This window comes from Myxocyprinus asiaticus, chromosome 33, assembly GCF_019703515.2.
Source record: "Myxocyprinus asiaticus isolate MX2 ecotype Aquarium Trade chromosome 33, UBuf_Myxa_2, whole genome shotgun sequence".
Classification (NCBI taxonomy): Eukaryota; Metazoa; Chordata; class Actinopteri; order Cypriniformes; family Catostomidae; genus Myxocyprinus; species Myxocyprinus asiaticus.
The window spans coordinates 17,694,360-17,710,030 of record NC_059376.1 but is presented as its reverse complement, the minus strand read 5'-3'; the positions used below and the strand labels follow the sequence as shown (position 1 = coordinate 17,710,030).

The window sequence follows — 15,671 nt, the reverse complement described above, 5'->3', positions numbered from 1 at the left end:
ACCGAGGCATCTCTCGGTATAGACACACTGGCACACAGCTGGCCCCCTGGACTGCTCAAATATGCGTTTCCCCCAGTGAGCCTACTTGCACAGACACTGTGCAAGGTCAGGGAGGACGAGGAGCAGGTCGTCCTGGTAGCACCCTACTGGCCCACCCAGACGTGGTCCTCGGACCTCACGCTCCTTGCAACAGCCCCCCCCTGTATGCCTTTAAGTGGCATCTGTTCGCTAAGTGGTGTTCTTCCTGACGGGAAGACCCCCAGAGATGCGCAGTCAGATTAGTGCTTTCCTTCCTGCAGGAGAGGTTGGAAGGGTGGCTGTCCCCTTCCACCTCGAAGGTGTATGTAGCCGCTATAGCAGCACACCATGACACAGTTGACGGAAAGTCCTTAGGGAAGCACGACCTGATCATCAGGTTCCTGAGAGGTGCCAGGAGACTGAACCCCTCCAGACCGCTCCTTGTTCCCTCATGGGACCTCTCTGTAGTTCTTCAGGGTCCACAGAGAGCCTTCTTTGAGCCTTTGCAGTCAGCTGAGCTTAAGGCACTCTCCTTGAAGACTACCCTCCTGACTGCACTCACTTCCATCAAGAGGGTAGGAGACCTGCAAGCGTTCTCTGTCAGCTAAATGTGCCTGGAGTTCGGTCCAGGCTACTCTCACGTGATCTTGAGACCCCGACCGGGCTATGTGCCCAAGGTTCCCGTGACCCCTTTTAGGGACCAGGTGGTGAACCTGTGAGCGCTGCCCCAGGAGGAGACAGACCCAGCCCTGACGTTGCTGTATCCGGTGCGTGCTTTACGCATCTATTTGGATCGCACCCAGAGCTTTAGGATCTCTGAGCAGCTTTTTGTCTGCTTTGGTGCACAGCGGAAAGGAAACGCTGTCTCCAAGCAAAGGATCGCTCACTGGCTCATTGACGCCATAGCTATGGCATATCACGCCCAGGACGTGCCGCCTCCGGTAGGACTACGAGCCCATTCTACCAGGGGTGTAACGGCCTTCTGGGCCCTGGCCAGGGGTGCCTCTCAAACAGACATTTGCAGAGTAGCGGGCTGGGCAACACCCAACACCTTTGCAAGGTTCTACAACCTCCGGGTGGAACCGGTTTCATCCCGGGTAGTGGCACGCAATACAAGCGGATAAGCCTAGGATAGCTGGCCGGGTGTATCACTTGCACATAGTACCTTTAACCTCCTCTGAGCTGAAGACGTGTGCCATTAACTCCCAGTAGTGTTCACAAACTATGTTCCCTGGTTGACTTCCTCTGAGACCTGTGGCAGTCGAGTTTTCGGAGAGACTCGCTGCCAGTCCAGTACACATGCTAACTAAAAGCGCTGTTCTGGGGTAGGTGCTCCGCATGTGGCGGTTCCCTGTAGGCAACCCCATGTGATGTATATCTTCCGCTAATTTGTTTCCCTGTTGGCAAACTGCATCTTCCTTGGGCAGAGGCCCCTCTGCCACAGTCTCCATGTTTGTAGTAACTCCTCCCCCGTTGGGTAGGACCTACCATGAGACTTCTCCACATGATCGGCAAGACCATGTGACGTATTTTCCACTTAAATATCCCCCCTTTCTCTGGGCGAGGTGTGGTCTCCGCAGTGTCCTCCCCTTGGGAGGGACACCCCCCGACCTGACCTGGTCGGCCCAGTCGGATAATCCCCCTTTTTTTTTTGGGAGTGGAAAAAAGAAGGGGAAAAGAGGCCACGACTGGGCTAGCCTGTCTCTATCTTTTGGGTAGTCGACTTGTCCACAAAGGGCCGTTCGACACTTATAACTATGTTGGGGGAGGATACGTGTTGGCCTGGTGCGCTGGATATGAGTCACACAGTTGTCTGCCCATCACACACTGCCAGTTCACGTTCACGTTCAAGTTAAGCCAGTTGCGGTATTTTGTATAGGGACCCCTAGTGTCACTACATCGACACAACGTCGAGTGAGTGACAGATAGGGAACGTCATGGTTACTTGCGTAACCTCCGTTCCCTGATGGAGGGAATGAGACGTTGTGTCCCTCCTGCCACAACGCTGAACTACCCGCTGAAATGGCCGGACCTTGTCTCGGCTTCTCAGCATAAAACCTGAATGTGTGGTTGCATACCAGCTCCTTTTATACCCGTATGTTGGGGGGAGTGGCATGCAAATACCACTCGCCAATTTTCATTGGCCTTTTATCAAAGACCAGAGGTGTCTTGGGGTCCCAAGAGTGACCCCTAGTGTCACTACATCGACACAGTGTCTCGCTCCTTCCATCAGGAACGGAGGTTACACAAGTAACCATGACATTCTCCTCTACACTTTTACTCAGCTCACAGCATCCCAGTCACTGCTCCATTTAACAAATTTACAAATAAAGCATGTTCTTGTTTAGCATTTAATGCAAAATAACCAGCAAGGCTTTATAATTAAAGCCTGAGAGGCTCTTGAAATTGAAGGGCAGCGAAGAGCTTTACTTTAGATTGGGTGTCCAGTCAACATTAAAAAACATCCTCAACCATCTCACGACCACCATGGAATATTAACATACTGCTGGAAAGGAATATTATGCATACTGCTTACTGAATACTGCACACTGTCTATTGTACTGCCTCCTATTTAAAAAGAAAATAGTATGTGGAGCAGTACACATTATGTAATGATAAATTGTAGTATGCTACATTGTTTTACACATGACCTCACAACTTTGCATGTTTAATTCAGTGGCATTCAGTTATCATCTCAGAAATAAAAGTGATTTTATTTATTGAGTCAAAAAAAGAAGATTAAGAGTAAAAATGTCAAAATTCTCGGCTGATATTACTTCCGGTGAAGGTCATCCAGGTATTCAATGCATAAAGAAAATTTGCATATGGTGGACACTGTACTGCATGCTACATACTGTAAGCATAGAATGGTAGTACGCTATTCCAAACATAACCACACATCTCAAAACCCAAGACTCATTCACACAATGCTCTTTAACCTCCCGATGTAACCAGTGCTTAGTATTGATCACAAATAGATTAAATACTGAGTAAGGCTGCATAATTAATGAGAGCAGAGCCACACGTGTTCTGGAGAGGTAGATCCAAACGCTAGATAGGACCATGTGCTCCATTAAAACACCATCAAACATGTATAAAGCTCTCTGTCCTTGAGTCTGCCTCTCCAAGCAGAAATACAGATACGACTAAGATGAGCATAAGAAAGATTTCTCTTTCCATACAGCATGTTTCCCTTGCCTGCAGTTACAGTGAATTATAAAACGGATAGTTTCGGTCCTGAATGCTAACTGGTCAATACAACAGTCCAGCTAAGCTAAATTACATAATACAGTACAGCTATAATGCAAAACATACAGTATATACACACATAAGTTATAGTCCCTGACATATATCTTATGTTTTATCTTATATATGTTATCTTTTATAAATAAATATTACAGTTATTTCCATGCCATTTTTTGGCAATACTCACAATACACTGCAGTATGGCCTCTTGTAACCTCTTGCACTTGTATCATCAAACATACTGTGTAAGGTGTTATATCGAATGTAATCATGCAGTACTAACATGACGTCTTAGCATGTGGATTTACAGGTTGTGACATCTGGTGCCCTCCATCCTTGTTTCTGGAGAGGAGATGCCAACCATCTGTAGTAACCATGTGTCAGTTTGCTTCATTTTGTAAAAAACTAAAGACGGAGGGAGGAGAGAAGAGAATGTGGGAGGGAAGATGAAGTGATAGCTCTATCCCGCCAGGCGTTATCAGTCAATGTAGCTCATGAGATGAGGTCGACTTTTATGTTCCATCTTAATGCACCACGGCCCCTCAACTCAAGATCAGCCTTAGGCTATAGTCTTCAAAGAGCTGTTGTGACTTCCACCTTAATCACTGGGAAAGGGTGAGACAGATTGAGAGAGAGAAAGAGAGAGAGAGAGAGAGAGGTAGAGAGGAAGCAATGTTGCTGGATGAATCAATTATTCAGTGAAAGTCAAGGGCTTTCTGGTGTACAGTAAGTGCTTCTTCAGGTCATGCATGAGGTGATCTGGATCCCACACAAACACACATGTGCAACTCAACAACAATCGGTTCCTCGTACTGTTATACAAGGGCCTGTCCCTCAGTTCACCTATTTTTAAAGGATGAGTAATGTCATATCCTTTGATAACATGATGGGCATAGAGGTTTTTTTTGTTGTTGTCGTTTGATTATGCTGTGTTCTATCCAACTTGCAAAGTCAGAATTTCCAAATGCCTGCATGTACAATAGAATGCCACAGCTGGACATCTCATAATCTCATAAAAATCTACAGTACCGATTTAGACGAAATGTGGGTGTATGATGTGATGTTAGTGCTGTAGCACCCAGTGATTTGCACACATTCACTTTTAAGCAAATAACATGCAATACTGAGTTAATGTTCCTACATTGTATTACAATAATGACATGTTTAGTGACCATTTGCAAAGTCCGATGTGTAAATCATGGTAAATGCTCTTCTCTGTTGTTAATCATATAACTGCAAAACAAACAGTAGTTTTGAATAGAATAGTTAGTCCTCCGCAATTTGTTGCTAGGAGACTTATTTTTTGACGATTGAGCACCTGTAATGCTATCGAGGGGATTGCCATTTTGTTTCTTTAAATGTCAACTTCTGCGCACCAGGCAATGGAAGTCTCTTCATGTTTGGAGGTTGTACATATCCAGAGGGAATATCCAGCATCAGACTTACTGATGCTTTTGATACAGCATCAGTATCAAATTCCCTTTAAGGCAAATTGGTTCACTTTGTGAGCATCTTGCTAAAGCCCCAAGGCAGCTTGTTTTAAGGCATGTATTTATAAGTACAGCTATTTAAATGAGGAAAGACAGAAATCTCCAAAACTGTTTGCCAAGCTTACTTTTCAATTACACATCCATTAGGGATGGTAATAATAAAGAATTTAACTATTCCAGTTTTCTTTTGACAATGTTGGCCTCAGTGGTTCAATTAACAAACATTTTAGTACTTTTGAGGAAAAGATATTTAGGAAAAAGAAATATTATTGGATTTCTAGATTTTTGCAAATGGTGTGTTTACTTTAATTGAGATATATTATTAATTCATTAGTTTCTTTAAAATATCACTAATTACATCAAAACTCTGTGAATCTTTAACTACACATTGTCATATCAACAACCATCAAGTAAAATTCTTTGTTCATTTCATGTCAGACATGACAAACTGAATGGCTTGCAGTTCAGAATGTTTTTGATTCACTAAAAAGGACCGCCTGATAAATGTAACTCGTTTGTTGAGTCGTTTGTTTGTTTGTTTGTTTTGCGGTGTAGATTCAAAAGACTCATAAGTCATTTGTTCGAAATTCTGACTACACTGGTGATGCTGTATCTTTCGCATTGTGGATTAAAAAGAACTGTCTCGGAGTCATTCATTCAGTAATCAGACTACACTGACTGCGCTGTAGGTTTTGCGCTGCTGATTCAAAAGAGTTGTTGGAGTGCCGTTGAGTGGTAGCACAGGACACACTGTCAGAGCATTCAGTTGGTGGAAGAATGCACATTTGATAACCGTTAATTGGACTAAAAGTCTTGAAAATCACTGGGTTCTTGCATTTTGTATTACTTTTTTAATTCTCGGTACCCAATCCTAACATCATATCATCAATAAAATATGATACCATATCATACATTTTGTTTCTTTAGCTAAAAACACTGTACATAAAACAAATTCAGGCTAGTCCAGCTAATGCACATTCTGGAGTAAAAAAGACCAGGCAATGCATTTATTTAAAATGTGATTGGCTCCTTTAACTAAAAGGCTTGGCTTCCTTTCCTTCCTTGGCTTCCATATTGAGTGATATGATTTCTCCTATTAACATTTTCATTGAGTAGCCTATCTCTTCCTTACACAGAAAAAAAGAGAGACAACGAAGGAGTTTATTTTTAGCTGAGACCACCGTGTGCACATTCTCCCCTGAGACAGAGAGACGAAAGAAAGACCCTGCAATCAGCTCACACACCTGCTGCTCCTAGAGAAAAATCTATTTTAAAGTATTGCATTATTTTACATTAAATATATATATATATATATTAATGGCAAGAATCTGTATTTTTTGTTACATTTTTCAAATTAATATTTTTTTGGGGAAAAAGAAACACCACTCAGAGCAAGTGTGTTAGAAGATAAATCATACTGCACGATTAGGTCAACAAACACTCAATTATTTCTAGTCGACCAAAATGCCTAGTCCATAATTTACTTCATTTTTAAGGATGTCCGTATAGATCCTGCATACAACTACACTGCAAAATGTTTGTGTAATGATAAACACATTGGAATCATGGTACGCTATCCCCTTGTTTTATTGATGTGTCAATGCTCTATACTACGTCTATAGCTCCATGATGAGGTCAAGCAAGAAACTCCTTGTTGCACAAAGCACCAAAGTCCAATGAAGATAAATGAGAAGCAAGTGAGTAAAACATAAAAAATGCAATATATCACAGTTTTGCATCGTGTTACATAATATTAGTGAATTACAACCCATAAATTGTTATAATATCATATACACAAAATTATCTACATAGACAAATTCAAAGCAACACACACTCAAAGTAAAATGTAAACTCTACATCTTCTGCTCTGTTTATCTATCCATTTTTCTCTTTTTAATTTCTCCTGATACCTGCTCAAACCCCATCTGCCTTTCCCATTCAATATCTTTTCCTGTCAATCTCTGCCTTCCCATGCTCGATACCTGTCCTCCCACGCCTGATGTCTGATACCATATCTCTCCATCTCTCCTTCATTCCCCTCCTTGCCTCTCTCCACTCATTTCTTTCTCTGTTCCCCTTTGTATTGTGCTTTTCCTAAAAACAACCTCTCTGCCTCTTTTTCTGTATATAATTTCTCCAGTTCCTCTTGCTCTCACTGGTTCTCTCTGTACTTGGGATCAGTTACCACTTGAGAGTAGGGTTGCTCTGATACCAAAATTCTGGCTTCGGTACGATACCAGACCTGGTGCCTCGGTATCGATACAAACTCGATACTTAGTCAACAAATAATAATAAATAAAAAAATCTGATTTTTGATGAAATTACACAGAAAATTACTTGACTAAAAGAACTGCATAATTATTAACAAATTTTCTGGATTCCATGTTAAATGTTTTAATTAAATGTTATGATCAAATTGTGTTTAATCAAATACGTAATATACAGTTTAATCCAATGAAAATATAATAATTTTCAACAATAAAAAGCCAATAATAATAATTAAACACTAATAATAATAATAATAATAATAATAATAATAATATATATATATATATATTATTTTGGGTAAAAAAAAAAAAAGTTTTTAAAAAGAAAGATGCACAACAGAGCTTTACAGTATTAATGACAACATTAAATAAAAACAATCTGATTACCTGAGGCAAAAGGCTGCCATGGCTGAATCACAACCTGATGATATTTAGTACACTTGCTTTTGTGACATTGCTTACAGATAATAATCTAATAATATTACCATTTAATATTATATTATTGTTATTATAAGTATTATTGTGACTACTCTGAATATTACACTTTTATACAGTAGTACTATTTTTCTGTCGTAATGTCTTCAATTTCATGCATCCGGTTGAATAAAGCTCTTATGTTAGCGGGACTTTTATTTTGAAAGACCTTTGAAGTTCTTCCTGTTTGTGAAGGGTTTGTTATATCAAGCTTTCCGCGACTCACGAGCTGAAATCTCCAAGCTGCAATGGTGAAAATGGTAATTTGAGAGTTCACAGTCGATTATACACTAAACACACTGCTCTGCAGCTCTTCAGATGGATGCTATTGGACACACTGAATGAAAATCGTGTGTGTTGCGTTTGTGTACGTGCCTGCTTGTGTGTGTGTGAAGGAGATGACAGAGCAGGACAGAGCCTCTCATTCGTTCTGTGGCGCGCAATGCATGTGACTATATTATTTCATTAAATGACATCCTTCTGCTATTTAATGATCACACTTGACCATATCGAGACTTTTTTATTATTATTTTCAAATGGTCTTTGATTTCATCTCAAAACTCTCACATTACATTACATTTTGCTAAAGGCAGCATACTTTAATATGGTACCAAAATGAACAACAAGATGATATCGTACCATTTTTAATTTTTTGATGTCGCAATATTTTGTTAGTACTGTGCAACCCTATTTGAGAGCGACACTGTTTCTCTTGACATCAAAAGCAGAATGTGCATGTTGCCTTGTTGCATCCAGTCTCTCTTATATAATCCCTCTGATCTACCACACACGCACCCTTCTGTCAATCATCCTAACCATTCCGCCTCAGGTCTGTCCAACCAATAACAGGCATAAACATAAACAAACGCAGACGCAAAACCTCTTTTCTGGGATTAGTATTAAAGAGAGAGATCTTAAGCAGAAATGCACTTTGATAGGTAGAAACACTTTCCAGAATGCCCTGAACAATCAGATGTGAGCGCTGCGGGGAAAACAACTCAATATGTGTGCAATTTGATCCCAAACTCCCCTGTTATACAGAGAGAATTGTTGCATAAGCCTACATTTCAATTACATATGCTAAATCACCAATAAAATGAGAAAAATGGCATCATACATTTTGCTTCTGAAAAACTGTATTTTTCAGACTAGTTCCCAGAATTCCCAGGAACAATTAGATGTGGGTGGAAAAACAACTTAGAATCTTGCCATTTTGATCCTGTACTCCGTTGTTATATAGTGAAACAGTTCTCTCAACCTGTGAAATCCCCTTACGAAACAGTTACTCTGTTGATTTGCGAGTCAATTTTGATCTGCCCCTGCCCTTTAGGATTAGACAAATTCATCGACACAAAAAGCCTATAAATCCTGTGTGTGGAGTTTAAAATCTCAAAAGATCTGATCCTGACTGATCGCAGAGATTGATTGGAGTAAGATATGTCTGGCATTGTTTTGCTGGCCTAAATGAAAGGTTGTAGAGAGGTGGAGTGAGGAAAAGGTAAAGAGAGTGTATGCTTCTCGGTGCTTTATGGAGCTGGTGCATCTGTGAGTGGGTGGATGGCAGCTCCATATGCACGTCTGGGTAGGGTGGCAGGTCTGCTAGGGGAGCACTTCTATTTATTACAGTGCATGCATGTGTGCGTGCGTGTGTGTTTGTGTTGTTGGGCTCTGCAGGAAACAGTGGGGGGCACTGAAAGCAATTGTTCTGGTCAGTGTGCCTTGTTTGCATGCACAAATGTCTCTAAGCGTTTATCAGGCCTAAACAATTTCATCCATTTGTGTATCCAAGTAAACATCCAACATGTGTGGCTTGTTGAGGAGAGGTGTACTATTACTTTTCTAAGCAAATCGATCTCACGATTTTTGCTCGGCAGATGTTACAATGGACAGAAAAATCCCATAGACATAAACTGAAGGAGGGACCGAAGCCATTTCTAGGCATCAGAAAGACATAAAAACTTGGGGGTATGCTCTTTTGACTTGGGCCAGTAAGCAACCACCTAACAACCACCAAGCAATGCCCTAGCAACCTTCTATAATGCCCTAGCAACATTCCATAATACCCTAGCAACTACATAACAATTAAGGTTGGGAACTGAGAACCAGTTCTTATTCAGAACCGATTCCATTTTTTAAGAAATACATAATGATTTCCATCACTTTCGGGTTCTGATGTTAACAGTTCCCGAACATGCATTTTTCCATCAAGTACTCTGACAGTGTTTCCTGCTACCATTTAGTTGCATTTCCACACCACTATTGTACCTGAAGTGCAAAACATACAGTGATCACTCAGTGTAGTCTGATTCCTGAACAAATGACTCTTATGAACCGGTTCTTTTGAATCTAATACACAAAACACATAGAGCAACCAATGAAGCCTTGTTTCTGAATAAAGGACTCTTATGAGTCTGTTCTTTTGAATGCACATTGCATAAACATACATCGCTTTCTCCCGAACGAATAACTCCTATTTGCCGGTTCTACTCGTGAATCAAAAACATACTGATCCGCAAGTTGATTTTGTCATGTCTTGACTTGAAATTAAACAAAGCACTTAGAGTAATGGCTGAATGGTTGTTGATATGACAATGTGCAGTTAAAGATACACATCATGAGTTTGTTGTAATTAGTGGTATTTTATAAACTTAATGAATGAATAAAATGTCCTACTTAAAAAGTCTGTCTTGTCACATTTGCAAGAATCTGTTCTGCATAATTATGAAATGATCTTATCATTTGGTAACAGACTGCTGAGGGCAGTAAATCCAATAAAAATTGTATTTCTCATTTTCCTCAAATAATGCTAAAAGGATCATAAAAAGGAACCATTAAGGAGCCTGAACTGTTAAGAGGAACTGAAATTGGAAAAGTTAAAACATAATCGTTAAATTCAATAAGATTCCCATCCCTAATTGCTACACAGTAAAAAAAACCAAAAACATTAAGAACACCTTTGCAACTGCATACCAGTGCCTGGGAAACCACTTGCAACACCTTAGCAGTGACTTTTGCACAGGCAAGCACCACTCACATTTTCCTCATAAAATACTGTTCATATTTGATCATTCACAAATATGTCTGAGCACACATACTTACATGTTTACATGTAAATTCCAAAGTGCATGTCCCATGAAGAACAGAATGTCTTCATATAAATGCCTGAGCATGAATACAAAATACACGTGTGGACATCCCTTTGATCTCTATGCATGTTTGATGCAAAGCAAACGGCAACTTTCTGAGGGGAACCGTTTATTGAATGCAACACTAAAATAAACTGTTTCAATAATGCTTTTGGCTTGCTTTCTCAGCCAGCTATACATGCAGGTCTGTAGATAATGGGTCTACAGGGACAGGTTAGAGTCAATGGAGAACATGCACCATTTCTCATTTGCTGCAAACAGCCGGCAGGTCAGTCCTCCTACACTGAAAGACTCCACACAGAGGATTAAGCTCAGGGAGAGATTTGTCATTGGCGCATTGCATTCACCCCAGCCATTGGATATCAGCAGTAACTTGAAGATATGAGGCATTTGCTTTGTTTGAGCAACATACAGTAGCATATTTATCATAATTAGTAACACATGGTTGGTAAAGCCTTACTCATAGTCCTCCAGGCCTTATGCCATGTCTGTCACGAAACATCAAGCTTAGACCATCTGGGGTGGGTAAAGGAGGTTGGGGACATTTGATAATATTCATTTGTTAAATAATTGAGTATCAAGGGCATTACATTTACAAAATGCAAGCACTGAATATAAAATAAGCAAGCACATTATTGTCCTTTAAGGATGGGTTGCATATTAAGTCCTTACCTGATATATTGTACCTCACTTGCTCAAATACATTAGCATTAATCCATCCAACAAGCCTACATGGAAACTATGCTTAGTACTCTGTCTTCTTTCTCCCAATTTATGTTTCTCAATTAATTCAGTGCTTCATGTATCACTGTTTCAGGTTTTAGGGTCACACTTGCTTAAAATTCAGAACCACAGCCTAATCAAAACTCAGAGAAGCGAGGCCAAACAGTACGCTGTAGTTAGCCAATTCCATTATGGGTGAAGTAGGCTGAAGGAGAGTTCCCTTTCAGTTTATGAGCCTAAATCAAAGGACAAGAACATGAAACTGAGTCAATGACTTTAACTCTACTCACAAATACAGTTCTGCTCATTCATTTACATACTGTACCCCTTGCAGAATCCGCAAGATCATTTAAAAAAAGCTTTTTTTACGTAGTACTGCCCTTATTTTACATAACAAAAATTTCAATATATTTCAATAAGATAATATAATAACTGAATTTACACAAAATTTACTGTTCAAAGGTTTACAAAGTTTCTTGGATCTGACTGTAATAACTCAAGCGTCAATTACCTTCGCCTTTTGTGATGCTATGTCCTGGGCAGTAAGCTGTCCACTTTTCGTGACAAAAAGCCTCCAGGACCAGGTACTGTACGTTCATTGCAACTCTTAAAATGAGGGACTCATACAGAACTATTGTAAAAGTGATTTATGCAAAAGAGACAACACACTACAGTATATTTCTGAGAACCAAGCATGTGTAAACTTCTAAAAAGGTCATTTGAGTATATTTGTAAGGGATAATGTACAGTCAGCGAGTCAGCCAGTTGTTATCGCAAAATAAACCCTGACAGCGTGAACTGGTTTCCGACGTGAAGCGAAGCTCATTGTGTATCTTATTACAAGACTACTTGCCAAATAAATAAATAATTGCACATGAAACATTGTTATCATTGTTTTATTAGCTTATTTGTAGAGAACTCACAGTGCAGGTGCAGGAAAGGTGGCTTGCAATACCCGGATGAGCGGTCTGATATGTGGATGTGCGGTTGTTACTGAGAAATATCAGACAGCTAGATGGCGGCATTGACCAATCAGAAGTATTCCAGAAAGCCGTGTAATATATATATACATTATCGGTCAAAAGTTTTGAAACACTAGACTGAAATGTTTCTCATGATCTTAAAAATATTTTGATCTGAAGGCGTATGCTTAAATGTTTGAAATTAGTTTTGTAGACAAAAATATAACTGTGCCACCATATTAATTTATTTCATTATAAAACTAAAATTTAATAAAAAAAAAAATTTAAAAAAGGTTTTTGAAATTGATGACTTGGACCAAATAATAAAGAAAAGCAGCCAATAAGTGCCCAACATAGATGGGAACTCCTTTAATACTGTTTAAAAAGCATCCCAGGATGATACCTCAAGAAGTTGGTTGAGAAAATGTCAAGAGTACATGTCTGCAAATTCTAGGCAAAGGGTGACTATTTTGAAGATGCTAAAATATAACACAGTTTTGATTTATTTTGGATTTTGTTTAGTCACAACATAATTCCCATAGTTCCATTTATGTTATTCCATAGTTTTGATGACTTTACTATTATTCTAAATGTGAAAAAAAAAACAAAAACAAAAAAAAAAACAACAACAACATTATAATAAAGAATGAGTAAGTGTTTCAAAACATTATATATATATATATATATATATATATATATATATATATATATATATCGGCCCGAGACAGCTGGGATAGGTTCCATTACTCCCTGCGACCATCCGTTGCATAAACGGCTATAGAAAATGTCTGGATATTTACTGTATATAATTTTTTTTTAAATGCTACACATCTTGTAGATTTGACAAGGTATACGTAAACTTATAAGAAAAATTGGGCATGTAAATTTAGAAATTGCATATCAGACTATTAGTTTATTTTGAATTCTCCAAAAACAATGAAGGACATGCCAATACAAGACAGTGTGTAAGCCATTCTTTCTCACTCTTACTTCCAAGCAAACACCTGTGGTCAGGATGCAGATGTGTACTTTGTACCATCTGCCTCATGACCACATGTGCTTGCTTGTAAACACAGGGCAAAAGACTGACCTCACACTGAACACTTTCAATCATGCTCATCTGAGGGAAAATTAGCTCTGACGGTGCCGATAGTGCCAGCTCCGGTTCACCGCAGCTGTGTTTTATTCTATGTCTCTTTCTAAGCATTTCCTTCCCCTTTCACTTTACCAGTAGTGTGGGTTACACACTGCCCCAAATTATTTATTATTCAGCTTCTCACTTATCTGAACCCTATTGAGACCAGACCACTATTTGATTGTGTATGTGTGAGGGGACAATGAATTACCCTTAATGAAAGAATTTAATCTATACCAGCTGATTTGGTGTGAATAGATGAAAAGTGGTGCTTGGTTTCCATAGTCTGAAACTGAGGACACCATGGCCATGACATCCACTTTAAAGAAATCTATGAACATAAAATAAAGAGGTTTTGATTATCAAGAACCTTTGTGGCATTCCTAATATAAATTTGGCAGTGCCACAGAGACATAACAAGTTTACACTCTACTTGAGAAATAAAACCATGAATGGCTTAGTTGTTTCTGAATAAATACAGTATATTAGATAAAAAATAAATTTAAAAGACAAGGCATTACATTTCTAAACAATGGCTGGAGTCGGTTTCCCACTTAATTCCATTTTCCAGCTCAATCTGAAATCTGAAATCTGACTGTACAGGGGAACCAAGCATAAAATGATAAACAGTGGTGTTCGGTGAAAATGGCCTAATGCAGCACAAAATTGCAAACTACCTGATGAATCACAGTTGGTGTGCATTAAATTATATTTTCCCATTTATGAACCCTCCAGAAACAATAGAGCTATCTCAAAACATAAAAAAAGTGCTGTGCTCATTATTAACAGAGCACAATGAGCACATCTATGCTAGTTATTACATTTTAGATTAAAGCTCTGAGGAAGTGCACTGGACTGCTCCCTGGGGTACAACCACTCATTTATCAAACTGAGGACAGGATTTAATGCTCGCAATTATTTCACAGCTGACATTATACATTTCAAGCCTTTTCATGTGAGGGATTCTCACAGTTAGATGCCATCACATAGCACAAGGTCTAAAACTCATCAGCTTCAATCGAACTGACGCAAACATGAGTCAACAGCATTACATGTAAGCCATCCTTGTCATATTTAGCCTATTATCATTACAAATTGACTCAATTGTCACAGAATGTTCAATATGGTTCCCAAAACTAAGAGGAGATGAAAAAATCATATTTTGGAATAAGCCTCTTATCTTCAGAGGCTCGCGCGCAATCCTCTCCAGATGTAGGCTCCCTCATTCGACCTAGTCGTTTCGCAACTTTTCATCCCTCTATCACTGTGTTATTTTCATCTTCACTTAAAGAGCTTGCCATTTCTTTTTTCTTTGTTTCTTTTTTTTTTCTTTCTTTTTTTCACCCACGAGTATAACAGCAGACTAAATTCCAGGGGCACTTAGTGGCTTTAAAGAGCACAACAGAAACATCACTATTCCATAGAGGTCTTCAAGTGCAGGGAGACAGTCATCACTGCCCGAACTGTAATGATATATTATACATACTAATGCATTTGACACATCATATACTGCATGGCACATTAAAAAATTAGGCGGAGTAACACCGCGACCTGTCGTGCTCTTGAAGACGCGCGCATTATCGCGACAGAAATTATGTAACCTCATCACAACACAGTCTCATATACTGTACAGTCGCGTGCGAATGGTGATATAGAAAACTGTAATAAAGATAACAGAGATAATACATGCCAGCAGATTTGGTATAGCGTTATGAGTTTATTATTTTTCGTCTTAAATGCAATAGTTTGTCATGATTCCACCGGTGCCGCTTGATCCCACAGCGTTTATTTTCTTATTTAGAAAAAGTCAGTCGTTAAGAATAAAGGTGATATGAACGATTACTCACCTGCATTGTGTCTCGTGATGAATCCTACTCAATCGCTAAGAAGAAATTAATTTTTTTCCACTCACTACAGGGAGCACCAGGTTTCAACGCGCAGATCTGTCAAGTGGAATGCGAGGGAATGCCAAAACTCCGATCCTGTTCTCTCCTATCCTGTGTGTGTGTGTGTGTGTGTGTGTGTGTGTGTATGGGAAGGGGGGGGGGGGGGATAGTTTAGGGGACATTTTTTAGAGGACATTTTTTTGGTTACAAACTGGTAATTACAAGGGTAATATGCTATAAATGTGGTTTATGAGGACATTTCTAGTGTCCCCATAATTCAAATCGCTTAAAAAACATGCACAAAATGCAGAAAGTTTTTTGTGA

General features: G+C 39.3%; 1 protein-coding gene across 1 annotated transcript in view; it reads right to left on the bottom strand.

Moving 5' to 3' along the window:
- LOC127424156 (calsenilin-like) overlaps positions 1–15,446 on the bottom strand; it is an 87,699-nt gene extending 72,253 nt beyond the window's left edge. The window contains exon 1 of the mRNA XM_051669104.1: positions 15,309–15,446. Within this exon, the coding sequence (XP_051525064.1) occupies positions 15,309–15,314 (6 nt within the window). The 5' untranslated portion in view covers positions 15,315–15,446. The remainder of the gene's footprint in view (positions 1–15,308) is intronic.
- Between the last annotated feature and the right edge of the window lie 225 nt (positions 15,447–15,671).